This window comes from Piliocolobus tephrosceles, chromosome 6 (genome assembly GCF_002776525.5).
Source record: "Piliocolobus tephrosceles isolate RC106 chromosome 6, ASM277652v3, whole genome shotgun sequence".
In the NCBI taxonomy this organism is placed as follows: Eukaryota; Metazoa; Chordata; class Mammalia; order Primates; family Cercopithecidae; genus Piliocolobus; species Piliocolobus tephrosceles.
In genome coordinates this window covers 12,028,918-12,042,104 of record NC_045439.1, presented here as the reverse complement: position 1 = coordinate 12,042,104, position 13,187 = coordinate 12,028,918, and the positions used below count along the sequence as shown (strand labels likewise).

Below are 13,187 nucleotides of genomic sequence, written 5' to 3'. Positions count from 1 at the left end.
GCCCCATGGAGAATGGGCTTCAGGAGGAATCTGCTTCAGTCATTTTCCAGAAGTGCCCAAGAGGGGCAGGGCCCAAGCCTGGTTAGGTGACAGTGGGACAAGAAGAGGACACGGTCCTCTCTCTTTTCTCATTGATGAGAAAAGATGCCACAGAACAGGGCTAGGGCATGATCAGGCAGTTCTCAGGCCCTCAGGAGGGCAGCCTTGGGGTGGGCACAGTCAGCCCTGGCAGGATGAGGAACCCTTGGTGGCAGGGAGTGGGGGATGAGCAGGGGGACATGAAGATGCTTGGAGGAACCTGGGGTCATGGGCTGGTATCTGATTCCTCCCCTGTGATTCCTTCTTAGGGACTCCAAGACAGGACAAGGAAGACTGGAGCTCTCCAGAAACAGATGGGCCCAGGTTCGTAAGCCGAGGATTCAGCCCCCTCCATCCTGGCCCAGCATATGCCTGCCCAGCCAGATGCTCCATGAACACAGTTCAGGGGGTCCGGAGACAGCACTGTGACCTGGAGCCCACACACGGCCTCAGCAGGCAAAGGAAGACTCCGAGACAACAGGGGAGGGGTTTGCAGTCACACGCAGGCAGGGACCAGCTCAACCCTTCTTTAATGTCATCCAGGGAGGGGGCCAGGGATGGAGGGGAGGGGCTGAGGAGTGACAGGCAGTTATGTCTGGGTGGGATTCACCACTTTTCCCATGAAGAGGGGAGACTTGGTATTTTGTTCAATCATTAAGAAGACAAAGGGTTTGTTGAACTTGATCTCGGGGGGAACAGACATGGGGATGGCCTCGAAAATCGTGACCCCAGCAGCTTCAGTCCCTTTCTCGTCGATGGTCAGCACGGCCTTATGCACGGCCTGGAAGGGAGAGAAGCAGAAACATGTTCTAAGGCTGAGTTGTGCCCCAGCCCAGGCCTCCAGCAAGGCTCACGTGGACACCTCCCAGGAAGTGTTCACTCAGGCCTTTCTCCCGCTGCACGGCCCTGGCCCTGCACATCCTCTCCCTCCCTGTCACACAGGCCTTGCTCCTCCTCAAGGCTTTGGCTGACAGGGCTGGCTCCCCTCTGTCCATCTTCCCGACAAGCGCCTATGCCCCTGCTCAGGGTGCACCCACAACTCAGGACGGGGAAGAGCATCGCCACTCCACGTCTGCCTCCAGGGCTCTCTCCTTTCTAGTACACAGCTTGAAGATCCTCGAGGACATGGACCCTGACAGTGACCTTCACAGTGCCCAGACCCCAAGACAATGCAGCCGTTCACGGAACTGCAGTTGTTCTTTGGTCACCTTTAGTTTTCCAAAGTAAGTGTCATCTTTAGCTGACATCATTCATTCTTTCAGACACCAAATCTCACAGATTGAAGGAGTCACAAAGTCCTTTGAAACAACTTAACCCAAACCTTTCCATGTCAATATGGATAAATCAAGGCCCGATGTCTAGAAGGTCCTGGGCAAAGATGAAATTCAGGGTCGGTGACGCAACCTCAAGGGAGGCCCTGAAAGTGCCAGCGGCACAGCAGGCCCCTGCCTGGCTTGGCCGTCTGACCACGTCCCACATCTGTGAATCACGAGCATCCTCAGGAGCTCAGCCTCGGTCTTCATTTGTTTCCCTTGGCCCCTTCCTCAGCCTCAGGATAGAACTGTAGCCCCCATACATTGTTCCCTTCAGATACCGGGGTGCAACAGGGTCATCAGGGTGATCTCACCTTGGAGAGCTTCAGTGGTACCTCCTCCGTGACCCCCGAGAGGTCAGCTCCATTGCTGAAGACCTTAGTGATACCCAGGGGGCCCAGGACTGTCTTCAGATCATAGGTTCCAGTAATGGACATTTTGGGTAAATATAAGTTGGCAGACCTGCCGTGAAGAAAAGAAATTCAAGGCATGGCACAGCATTCCCCTTGTTCTTCTGGGGCCCATGCAGTGCAAGTGTTTTCTTTTCTGATTATTTCTGCCACTTATTCCTGTGTCCTCCACCCACTCTAAGATGGGAACTTGGCTTTGGTTTGTTCTACTATTAGCTCTTCTACATTGAGTCAAGGAATGTTAACATCAAATGAATCATGAAAGCTTGAAATGCCACCTCCTCTGAGATTCTAGGTGTACTGGAAGCATGTCTCATCCTGCCCTGTAGTGTCTGGTCACTGGGCCCCCAGCCTGAAACATCCCCCGGGCCCTATACCCAGAGGAATATGGGCTGGTGGCAGTGCCACCAGAAGACTGACCACACCAGGCTGAGTGCTCTTCTCTTGCTTTCCATGGGGAGACAGAGCCACCCCGAGCAGGGTCTGGTGTGAGTGGGCAGCCTGGCTCTGGGCTCTCTGATCAGTTACCCTGTCAGCCTCCTTGTTCTTTCTCAACCCCTGGAGCAGGGACTCAGGAGGTGCTGGCGTGAAACAAAGAAATTCCAGCTTCAATTCCTATTATGAACTCAACACCTTTTGTATTTTCATCTTGGTTTTACAGTGTACAAAATAAACTAGATCAGGAGGGCATGGGCATAATTACGAATGCACACAGATACGCTAATGTGTGGCTCATATTCGAGTATCATTTACTACAGGGCACCCAATCTAACAGCACCGATAAAGTGACAGAGAAACTCAAGCCTTCTGCTAACATGCCCTGGCTAATCCAATTTTGAACCTTGCGTTTCTGGGCCTAGCCACACAGGCTCTTCCCCCATCCCCACAGGGACATTCTACCCTTGAACTCCACACTTCACTACAGCCTTTGCCAGGAAGCCCACCTGTTCCTTTCTGGTTCTGCCAGAACGTGTGGTGGTGCTGCTGTCCCTGCCCTGGGCACTGGATATTGGGAAGGGACAGTGTCCACGCTGGAGTGGGAAGTCCCCAAGGATGAGACCTTTACCTCCTCATCCCTGGGTACTGTCCTCCTCATGGAACATGGCCGGCGCCACCTGAACTCAGTGGTGGCCTCATTCTGGAAGCCAAGTTTATGCAGAGTAGCAGTGACCCAGGGATGTAGTGTTCACCCTCTCCAACCCTCTGGTCAGTCCTGGTGGGCCTCAGTCCCAATGTGGCTAAGAGGTGCGGGCAGCTTCTTGGTCACCCTCAGGTTGGGGAATCACCTTCTGTCTTCATTTTCCAGGAACTTGGTGATGATATCGTGGGTGAGTTCATTTTCCAGGTGCTGTAGTTTCCCCTCATCAGGCAGGAAGAAGACGGCAGTGGCGTTGCCCAGGTATTTCATCAGCAGCACCCAGCTGGACAGCTTCTCGCAGTGGTGGATGTTAAACATGCCTAAACGCCTCATCATGGGCACCTTCACGGTGGTCGCCTGGTCCACGTGGAAGTCCTCTTCCTTGGTGGCCTCGACCTCAAAGGGTCTCTCCCATTTGCCTGGAGAGAGAGGGTAAGGTGGGCATCAGTAGGGGTGGGTGAAGGTTTGGAAGAGTGTGGCAGAATAAAGGAGCCATCAGTCTCCTCCCTGAGAAGCCCTGAACCCCCTTGATGACACACATCCCTCAAGCCTCAGCTTCATCATCTGTAAAAGGTGCTAAAACCAACCATCCAAGCTGCCAAAAAGGTCTGTGTGGAGATAATTCAAAACTGGAGGAAGATGCAGAATTTCTACATGGCGGAGATGTGAGGCTAAGAGATGCCATCCTGACTGTGCATTTTCATTGGAATTGTATGTTTATTTGAGGGTGTCTTGGATATTACATATACAATGTTGGAGCATCAGGCATATTTGTTACCTCCTGTCTAAGGCTCCCTGCCCCTTGTTAATTGGCAGCTCAGTTATTCATTCAGGGCAAACATTCTGCTTACTATTCCTGAGAGTTTTCTTTATCCCCTGGATTGGCAGGGGAAATGCAGATGCCTAGGCAGCCTCCCCTCTCCCATGCCAAGAGAGCTTCACCATCGAGGCATGCAGAGTGGACAGGGGGCCTTAGGGACCTCTGATTCCAGCTTTCTCATTGGACAGAAGGAGGAGACTGGGGCTGGAGAGGGACCGGGGCCTGCCCTAAGCCACAGCAGAGCCAGGATCTCAGTTGTGCTGACTGCAGCTTGGCTGCTCTCCACTGACCCTCCTTTGCCTCAAGAACATTTTAACCCCTCAGGGGCAGGAAGGCAGCCTGAGATACAGAAGAGTCTACCACCTGCTCTATGCCACGCTGTTCCCAAGGTGTTTGTCACTTGTTTAATCCTAAAAAAAACCTGACAGCAAGGATGGTATTTTGTCCATGCTAAGATGGGAAATTAGCACCTCAAGGAGGTAGAACGCATTGTTCTTTGTCAAAAGCTAATAGTGGTAGAGGCAGGATTTGAACCCAGGTCTTTCAGACTGCAAAACTGATACTCATTCTGGGACACTAGAGTCGTCTAAAGTATGTTCCATGAAACTATCACTTTATGCAGTATATTACAACTTGTTCTATAGTTCTAAGCATTATATATTCTACATATACAGTACACACAAGGACATTAAAGGCTCTGAAAAGTTCTGCAGAGCTGTCAGTGGTTTTGACAATTTAATCTATTGTTCCCTCAAATTACTCAATGATGGAAAACATTTTAGTGTTTGTGTGTAGAAAATTGAAGAGCCCACACTGACATGCATTGCTATAGCCCATAATGCATTGCCAAGGAGAGTTCAAGGGATGATGGTTTGAGAATATTTTTGGTTGTTTCTATGGGAACAGCTCAGGCTGGTTTTGCAACCTTACCTTTAAAGAAGATGTAATTCACCAGAGCCAAAACTGTGTCACTGTCAAGCTCCTTGACCAAATCCACAATTTTCCCTTGAGTTCCCTTCTCCACGTAATCGTTGATCTGTTTCTTGGCCTCTTTGGTGTCCTCAAAGTTGACAGAGAAGGCTTCTGAGTGGTACAGTTTTTTGACATCCTCCAAAAACTTATCCACTACCTTCAGGCTCTCGTTGAGGAACAGGCCATTGCCGGCGGTCAGCTGGAGCTGGCTGTCTGGCTTGTTGAGGGTACGGAGGAGTTCCTGGAAGCCTTCATGGACCTGAGCCTCCGGAATCTCCGTGAGGTTGAAACTCAGGCCCTCCAGGATTTCACTGTGAGTGTCAGCCTTGGTCCCCAGGGAAAGCATTGCAAGGGCTGTAGCGATGCTCACTGGGGAGAAGAAGATATTGGTGCTGTTGGACTGGTGTGCCAGCTGGCGATATAGGCTGAAGGCGAACTCAGCCAGGCTGGGGGTGATCTTGTTGAAGGTTGGATGGTCCTGATCATGGTGGGATGTATCCGTCTTCTGGGCAGCATCTCCCTGGGGATCCTCAGCCATAGAGCTGGCGAGCAGGCAGCACAGGCCTGCCAGCAGGAGGACGCCCCACGAGACAGAAGATGGCATTGTCCTGCAAGATAGAGACGGGGGGCCAGGCCCCGAGTCAGGGCACATGATGACTCCCAGTGACCCGGGATTGACACCATGTGGAAGTGCCTAAGGCTTATTAAACCAGCCTGTGCCAAGTACTTGCCGACATCAGTAACACTGAAAGAATCAGAAGAATAGCAAAATGTATGTAGTGCTTACCATATGCCAAGCACTGTTCTACGTGCGCACATGTGTTAACTCATTGCTTTCTTATAACAATCCTGTGAGGTGCTGATGCTACTATCCTTCTTTTTCAGATGAAGAAACCAAAGCCAGAGAGATTGGGTCAGCTATTCAATGTCACTGAGGAAGCAAAGTAGCAGAACCAGAATCCTACATCTAGGTCCTGCACCCAGGCTCTGGATGGCTCCACTTACATCTGCAATGACCCTAAGATGCAAGTGGTACAGCCATTGTTTTACAAAAGAAGCAAATGAGGCATAAGAAGAGGAATGGGCCTGGCCACGATTATCCAGGAATCGGGCCAGATCAGAATGAAGAATCACATCAAGCTAGAAGCCCTTGGAGGACTTCTATCTAATCCCACTGTTTAGTGGCCAGGGACACTGCTGCACAGAAGGGAAATGCATCTTGCACAATGGCACCAGCTAGAGCATGGTGGGGCTGTGATTACATCCCCTGGGAGCTGTTCCTCCCCAACACTCACAAGGATCCTCAGCCCTTAGGGTTTTTTTCCTAAGAGAGGGGGCTGTCCCCACAATGCTCTGTGGTCCCAGCCACAAGAATAGGCTGATATCCCTGCAGTCAGCTCACCTGCCATCTGGATCACCAATGGTGTCCCAGTTCTGGGCTCTTGCTGTCAGGGACTTTAGAGAAGCTCATCTCTCCTTTAAAGCAGGGCTTTGTGCTGCTTTAAAGGAGATGGGGGTGGTGGGAAGTGAAAAAACATCTCTTTTAGCTTCAGATAGACCTGGGATCTAATCTGACTCTGTCACTTTCCAGGTGTATGAGCCAGGACAAGTCATTTATCTCCCTGGTCCTCATTTTGCCTCATACATAAAGTGAGGCTGTTGGAAGAATTTAGTGAAATAAGTCTAGACACCAAACCTTACATCAAAAGGATCTGAGAGGGCAACCCTTTTGAGGGAGGGGTTGGAAGGTGTTGCAAATTCAAAGCCTTCAGGTGATATTCCAGTGAGGAATGCATGTTTCATAGCTGGGGCTGAGACAATAGGGAGTGGTGGGGCTTGTGGTTGAACCGGCGAGAGCAGGCTCTGCTGAGCAGTGATCATAGTCAGTGTCATCCACAGCAACACAGAGCGTGCCCTGTCCCACAGTGCTCCTTCTACTCCAGATATGCCCAGACTTTGGACCACCAATCTGCAGCCCCCTAAGTAGAACCTGCTGTCTACACAGATGGGAAAACTGAGGTCCTAGCTGAGGAGAATATGCCTGGCAGCCACATAGTTAACTACTAGTCACAAAACTAAAATCATCATCTTAACAAAATACAAAGAAAAAGGTGTCCTTGAATTTGGGAAATGAAACACTGGAGAAAAAAGTTGGAAATAACAAATATTGAGATTCATTGACCCCCCTGGACTGTTAAAAGTTTCTTTCCAGTAAAGCAACAAAATGAAGCATAAAGCTGGTTTCTCTCTAACTCCTTTCTCCTGGCCCTCTTACCTCTAAGTAATCCAAATGGAACAGACCACACACTACATAATACATGTTTGTAGTTTTCTTCAACTAGCTAGTGTTGTCAGAACTGAAGACTGTGTTAAAATTAGTGCTGTATATTTCCATCTCCCTTAGGTTTCTCTTTCACTTCCCAACTGGATTTTGTGCAGTCCTTCATGGTTTATGGAAATTCCCCCATCATTACAGGGCTCAGAGGTCAGGAGGGAGTTGGGCCTCTGCAGGGTGGGGACACTAAATATGCTGAGTGGCCTTAGGGCCAGAAGTTGTGGCTTCTAGTCCTGGCAGGGCCATCACTATCCACTTGGCCTTGAGTAAGCATCCCCTGGTCCTGAGGCCTCACTCTCCCCAGTTGTGCAAAGTAGGGCTGGGAGAAGACCTCACTGGGGTCCTCTGTACGCTAACACAGGATTTTTTTTTTTTTTTTTTGAGACAGAGTCTCGCTTTATCCCCCAGGCTGGAGTGCAGTGGCATGATCTTGGCTCACTGAAACCTCTGCCTCCTGGGTTCAAGCAGGTCTCCTGCCTCAGTTTCCCAAGTAGCTGGGATTACAGGCGCATGCCACCACGTCTGGCTAATTTTTGTATTTTTAGTAGAGATGAGATTTCACCATGTCGGCCAGGCAGGTCTTGAACTCCTGACCTCTTGATCCGCCTGCCTCAGCCTCCCAAAGTGCTGGGGTTACAGGCGAGAGTCACTGCACCCAGCCAGGATTCTTGGTTAGAATAGCATCTGGGTTCAATGTAGCAAAACACATGGAGAATTTCCGTGGCTAGGCCTGAGGAGAGGCGCCCTCCTAGACAGGGGGCTGCTGGGCTCAAAGGAGGTGGCGAGGCTGGTGCAGGGAGGGTGGAGAGGGGGTGACAGCTGGGAGGAGCACATTTCCCCACACCCATCCATCTTTCCTGGCGTCACATCACCTACTCTGGTTTCCTCCTTTCACAGTGAAGAGTTTGAAGCCAGAGAGGGTCAGGGCCTTGTCGAGGCCATACAGCAAGTCAGTGACAAAGCTGGAACACGTCTTGGCTTTCCCAGCACTCCGATCACGGACTGAGACAGCTGTGCCCTCAAATCTCAGATGGTGAACGTCAGAATTGGGCTCTGACATTGGTCTCAAGCATAGTGTTGGGTTCATTATGCCTCCCAAGCTGTTCCTTATAGCATCAGGACTCCAAAACCTGCTCTCTCCTGGCCCTTCTATCAGAGGTAGCACCCTGCACCCCCAAAAGCTAGTGCCTGGGAGGGCGACTGGACAGGAGAAAGTAGATGGTCAAGTACCCCATGGTGTATGGACACTGAGGCCAAGCTTTAAACCAAAAGAATGAACGCTTCATGGTGACATTTCTGGAATTGGGGCAGGTGGGAGCACTCTTTGCAGGGCCGGGGAGAGGGAAGCGAGCCACTTCCTGCCTAATCTCACACCATTTCTACCCAGGAGCAGAAAGTAAGGGACCAAGAGCAACCCAGCAGAGTGCAGGGAAGAGAATCTCGCCTATGGTCAAACCACCTGTTGAAATGGGCAATAAATAAACCCAAGTGTGACCAGGCCCTGTCACTTACGGGCAGGGGGCCTGGGGTAAATGACCTCACGGCTTTGAGCATTGGCTTCAGAGCTGTACAGTGGAGAAAAGAGTCCCTTGGACAGAGATGAGGAATAACCGATGTAATGCGCGAGTGGGCACCTGGTGCGGAAGCCCCCCGGTACCTGCACACAGGTTGAGCTCCCGCCCGAGAGAGGGCAGATTTCTTCCTGGCCAGCTGCTGCACTCCCCAGGACCCATTTCAGCAAGAAGGGGCTCCTGCGCAGCAGTGAACAGCATCTGAGTTTGGCAAATTTTCCATCAAATTCTCCAAGTGTTTGTTTACTGCCTGCTAGCTGCCTACCCCTATGCTAAGCAAACATCAACCTCAGTGTCACCATCATTGCCACACTTACTGACAGCAGGCGATTTACAGGCACTGTATCATCTAAGCTGTCCTCAAAGCTTACCCTATGAGACGCAAAGGATTAACCCTATTTTATAGACAGAAAAATTGAGGCCCAAAGAGGATTCAATAACTTACTAAAAATCACAGAGCTACTTGCTTACAAAACTGAGATTTAATCCCAGATGTTTTGTCGGGGATTAAACAGATTTGACTGCAAAACCTGACATTGAATCGCCTCTGTGTACAAAGCTGAAGCCAGAAGTCTTGAATCAGAAGACTTCAGAGGTGGCCTGGCTACATGAAGAGGGGCAGCATCAGTCTGTGGCTAAAATTAGAGGCTCTCAGGCCAGATTGCTCCAGATCAACTTGCTATTAGCTGTGTGACCTTGAACACGTTACTTAACCTCTCTCAACCTCAGTTTCCTGGAGATGAGAAAGGTGGACTTTGTCATACAGTTATTGTGAAATTAAATATGCACAAAATACCAAGAAGTGCCTGGTGCACAGTAAGTTCTCAAGAATACCAGTTCTTGCGGCTAGTGCTGCAGGTCTTTTAGAGGCGTTCTATGGGAAACTGGCCACCTTGGCCTTGGTCAGCTTTTTGACCCCCGTCTCCAAAACTCAGTGCAGGAAAAATTAAATTCTTCCAACACTCCAGAGATCAAGGTCGGGTGGGGTGAAGGGAGGGGACAGAGGTCAAAGGTTATCATGTTTTGCCCAAGAGAACAGAGAGGTTGAGCAACTGTCTGAAGTCACCGAGCATCATAGAGGCCTCAAGTCCAGCCCAGGCTTCCTGCTCCCCATCCAGCGCCTGAGACCCGAGAGAAAGGGTGAGCACTAGGGCCAGGCTCAGGATTTCGGGACCTGGAGCCAGGTGCCTAAGCCCAAATTATGGATGGTGTGTGATTTGGGGCCAGTTATTAACCACTCGGTCCCCAACTTCCTCATCTGTAAAATGGGAATCACCCTGGTAACTGCCTGGGAGGGTTATGAGGCTTAATCGTGCACTGAGCTTAGCCGTGGCCTGGCACAGAGCGATTATTCAGGAATGCCAGCTTGAACCCTGGGTGACGGTGCCCCTCACAGCTTCCTGTCCTCCACTGGGACAGGAGGGCCCAGAGGTCCACAGTGCATGGGGAGACCCATTTTGATGTAAGGCTGAGGCCTGGCACAGGTCTGTTCCTGGTCATATCTGGAGGGGATGGAGAATGTGAGCCGGCGTTCCTCCCCATCCCTCTCTGGACCTTAACCTCCTCATCCATAGAAGGGGAAAAAGGTGCGTGTCCAAGCAGTAGGAGAGGTGGTGAGGCTTACAGGAGACAATAGATAGGAATCCCCTGACAGACACAGGAGCTGCACAAACAGAAAGAAATGGCTGCGCTTCGTTGCCGTTGCTGTATCTTGGCTGGTGCCCCCCTCCTGGGGTGCCACGACTGCGGAGCTAGACACCCTCATGCACTTCTGCTTACAAAAGCCAGTGTATCCGCCAGGAGGTACTGAGTGGGGACCGGGCAGGACTGGGAAGCAGGACACAACCCTCATGGCTGCTATTATTACAACAATACGAGCCCAGCTGTAGCCCTTCCATCTGCCCTGCACCTCAGCAGGCGGATACCCGCTCCACAACCCCCTCCTGCCCCAGACCTGCTGCCTGGCTGGGCCGTGGGGGACTCAGAAGCCTCTCCAGAACCTCTCGCAGTGAAAGGCATACTTACGATTCACTGTCCCAGGTCAGTGGTGGTGCCTGACGATGAGGAGACAGAGCCCTGGCCTTGTCCGTATTTAAGCAGTGGATGCAGAGGGGCAACGGGGGAGGCTGCTGGTGAATATTAACCAAGATCACCCCAGTTACCGGAGGAGCAAACAGGGACTAAGTTCACAGGCTGGGCTCTGAGTCGCCCGCCCACGCTGTCCGGACACTCTGCCTGAGCAGCATACAGCCTCCACTGCACGTACCAAAAGGAGTCATTGTACCTGGCTCAGAAACCACAGCGTCCTGTGTCCATCCAAGGTGGAGGGGGTGGCGTGAGTCAGACAGTCACTGGGAGAGTGCCACTTTGCTGGCCCTCTGCTCTCACTGCAGAATCCTTAGCGGCTGTTCCATTGGTAGCAAGATCTACCATTTACTGAGTCACCCCGAAATGCCTGATGCTGAAGACTGATGCCGCCCTGGGAGATCAGAGTGGGTTAGAGCCCATTTGACAGATGAGGAAACTGAGGCTCAGAGCAGAGAGGCTGCTCATCCAAAGTTACCCAGTCAGCCTTAGATACAAAAACCCTCTTGATTGTCCCAATGGAAAAATGGAGCATGACTGAGGCAGACACAAGCGTCAGGCTGGCATGGGAGACCATGAGACAGGGTAGAGGTGGGAGAGCAAATCTGTCAAGAAGAGTGGTGCTGTCTCAGGCAGGCCGCTTCACCTCTTTGAACCAGGAAGTGTTTCACCTGCATCCTAGAGAGTTGGAAATCTCATTCCCAAGCATGCTCGTGAAGTGCCTTGGGTGAAGTGCCTGGCGCACAGCAGACTCTTTATGTGGGTCTGCACAGCCCTCTGCTTAGCCTGCCCCGCAGGCTCCTCAGAGCAGGAGGAGGTTCAATTCTGACCAGCCTCAGGCCTGTTTCTGTTTTTGCTCCTGGAAAATCAGTGTGATGTATATACAGCTTGGATTTTCTTTGGGAACACGGCCACCACCCTGGGGTTGATGGAGGCCTTTGGGGACCCCTGGGGATGGAGGGAAGGGGTGGTACAGGGTTGAGGCCAGTGGGGCCCCACTTGATTGCAATCCCTTTAAAAGCCTAAATGAGATTGCATCACCCTTTGTGCAATGCGCAAACTAGCTTGGGAGCTGGCGTACGTGCCGTGGATACTTGCAGAATGAATGGATGAGTGCATTTTTGCCCCTTCTGTCATTCACCAGTCCCACTTACGCCTCCACCTTGGGGCTCTACCAGGCGAGTGACCCACAGGATCCTCCAGCACACATATTCAGACCAGGGAACCCACTTACTGGCTGTGAGGCCTCAGGTGAGCTGTTTAACTGCTCTGAGCTTCAATTTCCCCATCTGTAAAATGGGGACGGTGACGGTATGTACCTTGTTGAGCTGCTGTGAGGATTAAAATGCAACAGTTCAAGGAAAGCTCAGAGCTGGGTGCTGGGTGTGCCTGGAAAGCCCCTTCTGATGCTGTCCTCCCTCCCCCATGTCAGGGGTCTCCCTGGTGTCACTGGGGTGGGGTGGGCCACATTTGAAGAGCTTTCCCCCAGGCAGTCTCTCATTCAGTTACCCTGTGGGGGGAGTAGGTACCACCCTCTTTTCAGGCAGTGGGAAACTGAGCTCAGACTCCCCTCCCCTTCTCTCTGAGCTCTCTTCCCTGCCAGCTCCATCCCCTGGCTTCAGGGTCCCTGTCCTTCCCCTGAGCTGGCTGAATGGATATTCTGCTACTCTAGGTCTACTCACAGCTCCAGTGCTGGGCTGTGGTTGAGGTCGCCTGCCCTCAGTACCTCCTGGGCTTTTCTTCCCCTCTCTGAGCCTTCATTTTCCCATCTGCGCCATGACCCCCACTCCAAGCCCCACTGTCCCTCGCATCTGTGGAACTGAGTGAGCAACAGCAGCATCGTCCCACTTTTCCTGCTCTCCTCAAGCTCCGTCTCCTCCAGCAGGCACAGGAGAGTGGCCTGGAGGCTGGCAGAAGGTTGCTGCCCCTCCTACCTGGAATTCCTGGCAGTGGCAGTGGCTAGGCTTTCCTCAGAGTGCCGATCCCCTCCTCCTCCTTTGCTCAGCTCAGTACTCTGAGGGTTGCTGCATGGAAGCAGTGCACACCCTGGGCACAGGGCCCAGTTCCTGCCCACCCAGGAAGTCGGCCTCGGGTGGCGGGTGGCGGAGGCAATAGGTTGGGGAGGGGCGGGGAGCTTGGGCAGGAAGGGGCCTTGCCCGTTGCCAGGCAGACATAAGACTGGGCCTTCATAAACTCAGAGAGCCCTGCATGTCACCTGTTCTACCCGCCCTGTCAGCTCTGCGACCCAGGACGAGTCACCCTCTCCCTTTGAGCTGCCGTAAAAGGTGCAGTCACACTGCCCAGAGGATTACTAGACATGACAGGCCTTGCCCTCCTGGCACAGACCTGGCACCAACATCTGGCAGGTTTCTGGGGCCAGTTACAGAGGGAAGAGGACTGAGCCACCTATGACATGCCCAGTGGGCAGCCCCGTGGCTGGGCAGGTCTGTGTGCACTGGGGAGGT

At 52.1% G+C, this 13,187-nt stretch overlaps 1 protein-coding gene across 3 annotated transcripts; it reads right to left on the bottom strand.

The window, feature by feature from the left end:
* Positions 1-580: 580 nt before the first annotated feature.
* SERPINA1 (serpin family A member 1) lies at positions 581-12,987 on the bottom strand. Of its 3 annotated transcripts, XM_023205549.1 has the most exons (6): positions 10,922-11,116; positions 10,663-10,766; positions 4,690-5,339; positions 3,088-3,358; positions 1,706-1,853; positions 581-859 (listed from the first exon to the last, which is right to left on the bottom strand). In XM_023205549.1, exons 3-6 carry the CDS (start codon positions 5,333-5,335, stop codon positions 668-670), a joined length of 1,257 nt encoding a protein of 418 aa, XP_023061317.1. In that variant the 5' UTR covers positions 5,336-5,339; positions 10,663-10,766; positions 10,922-11,116; the 3' UTR covers positions 581-667. The 3 variants fall into 3 exon arrangements, with proteins under 3 accessions (XP_023061317.1, XP_023061315.1, XP_023061316.1); XM_023205547.1 differs by lacking the exons at positions 10,663-10,766; positions 10,922-11,116 and adding an exon at positions 12,657-12,987; XM_023205548.1 differs by lacking the exon at positions 10,663-10,766.
* Positions 12,988-13,187: the final 200 nt, after the last annotated feature.

Excerpts from the sequence above, each read along its gene's own strand:
- SERPINA1 (XM_023205547.1), bottom strand. The coding sequence starts at position 5,335 with ATGCCATCTTCTGTCTCGTGGGGCGTCCTCCTGCTGGCAGGCCTGTGC. Across the intron at positions 3,359-4,689 it reads GAATTACATCTTCTTTAAAG|GCAAATGGGAGAGACCCTTT; the intron begins GTAAGGTTGCAA and ends CTCTCTCTCCAG. Across the intron at positions 1,854-3,087 it reads CTGGAAAATGAAGACAGAAG|GTCTGCCAACTTATATTTAC; the intron begins GTGATTCCCCAA and ends TCTTCACGGCAG.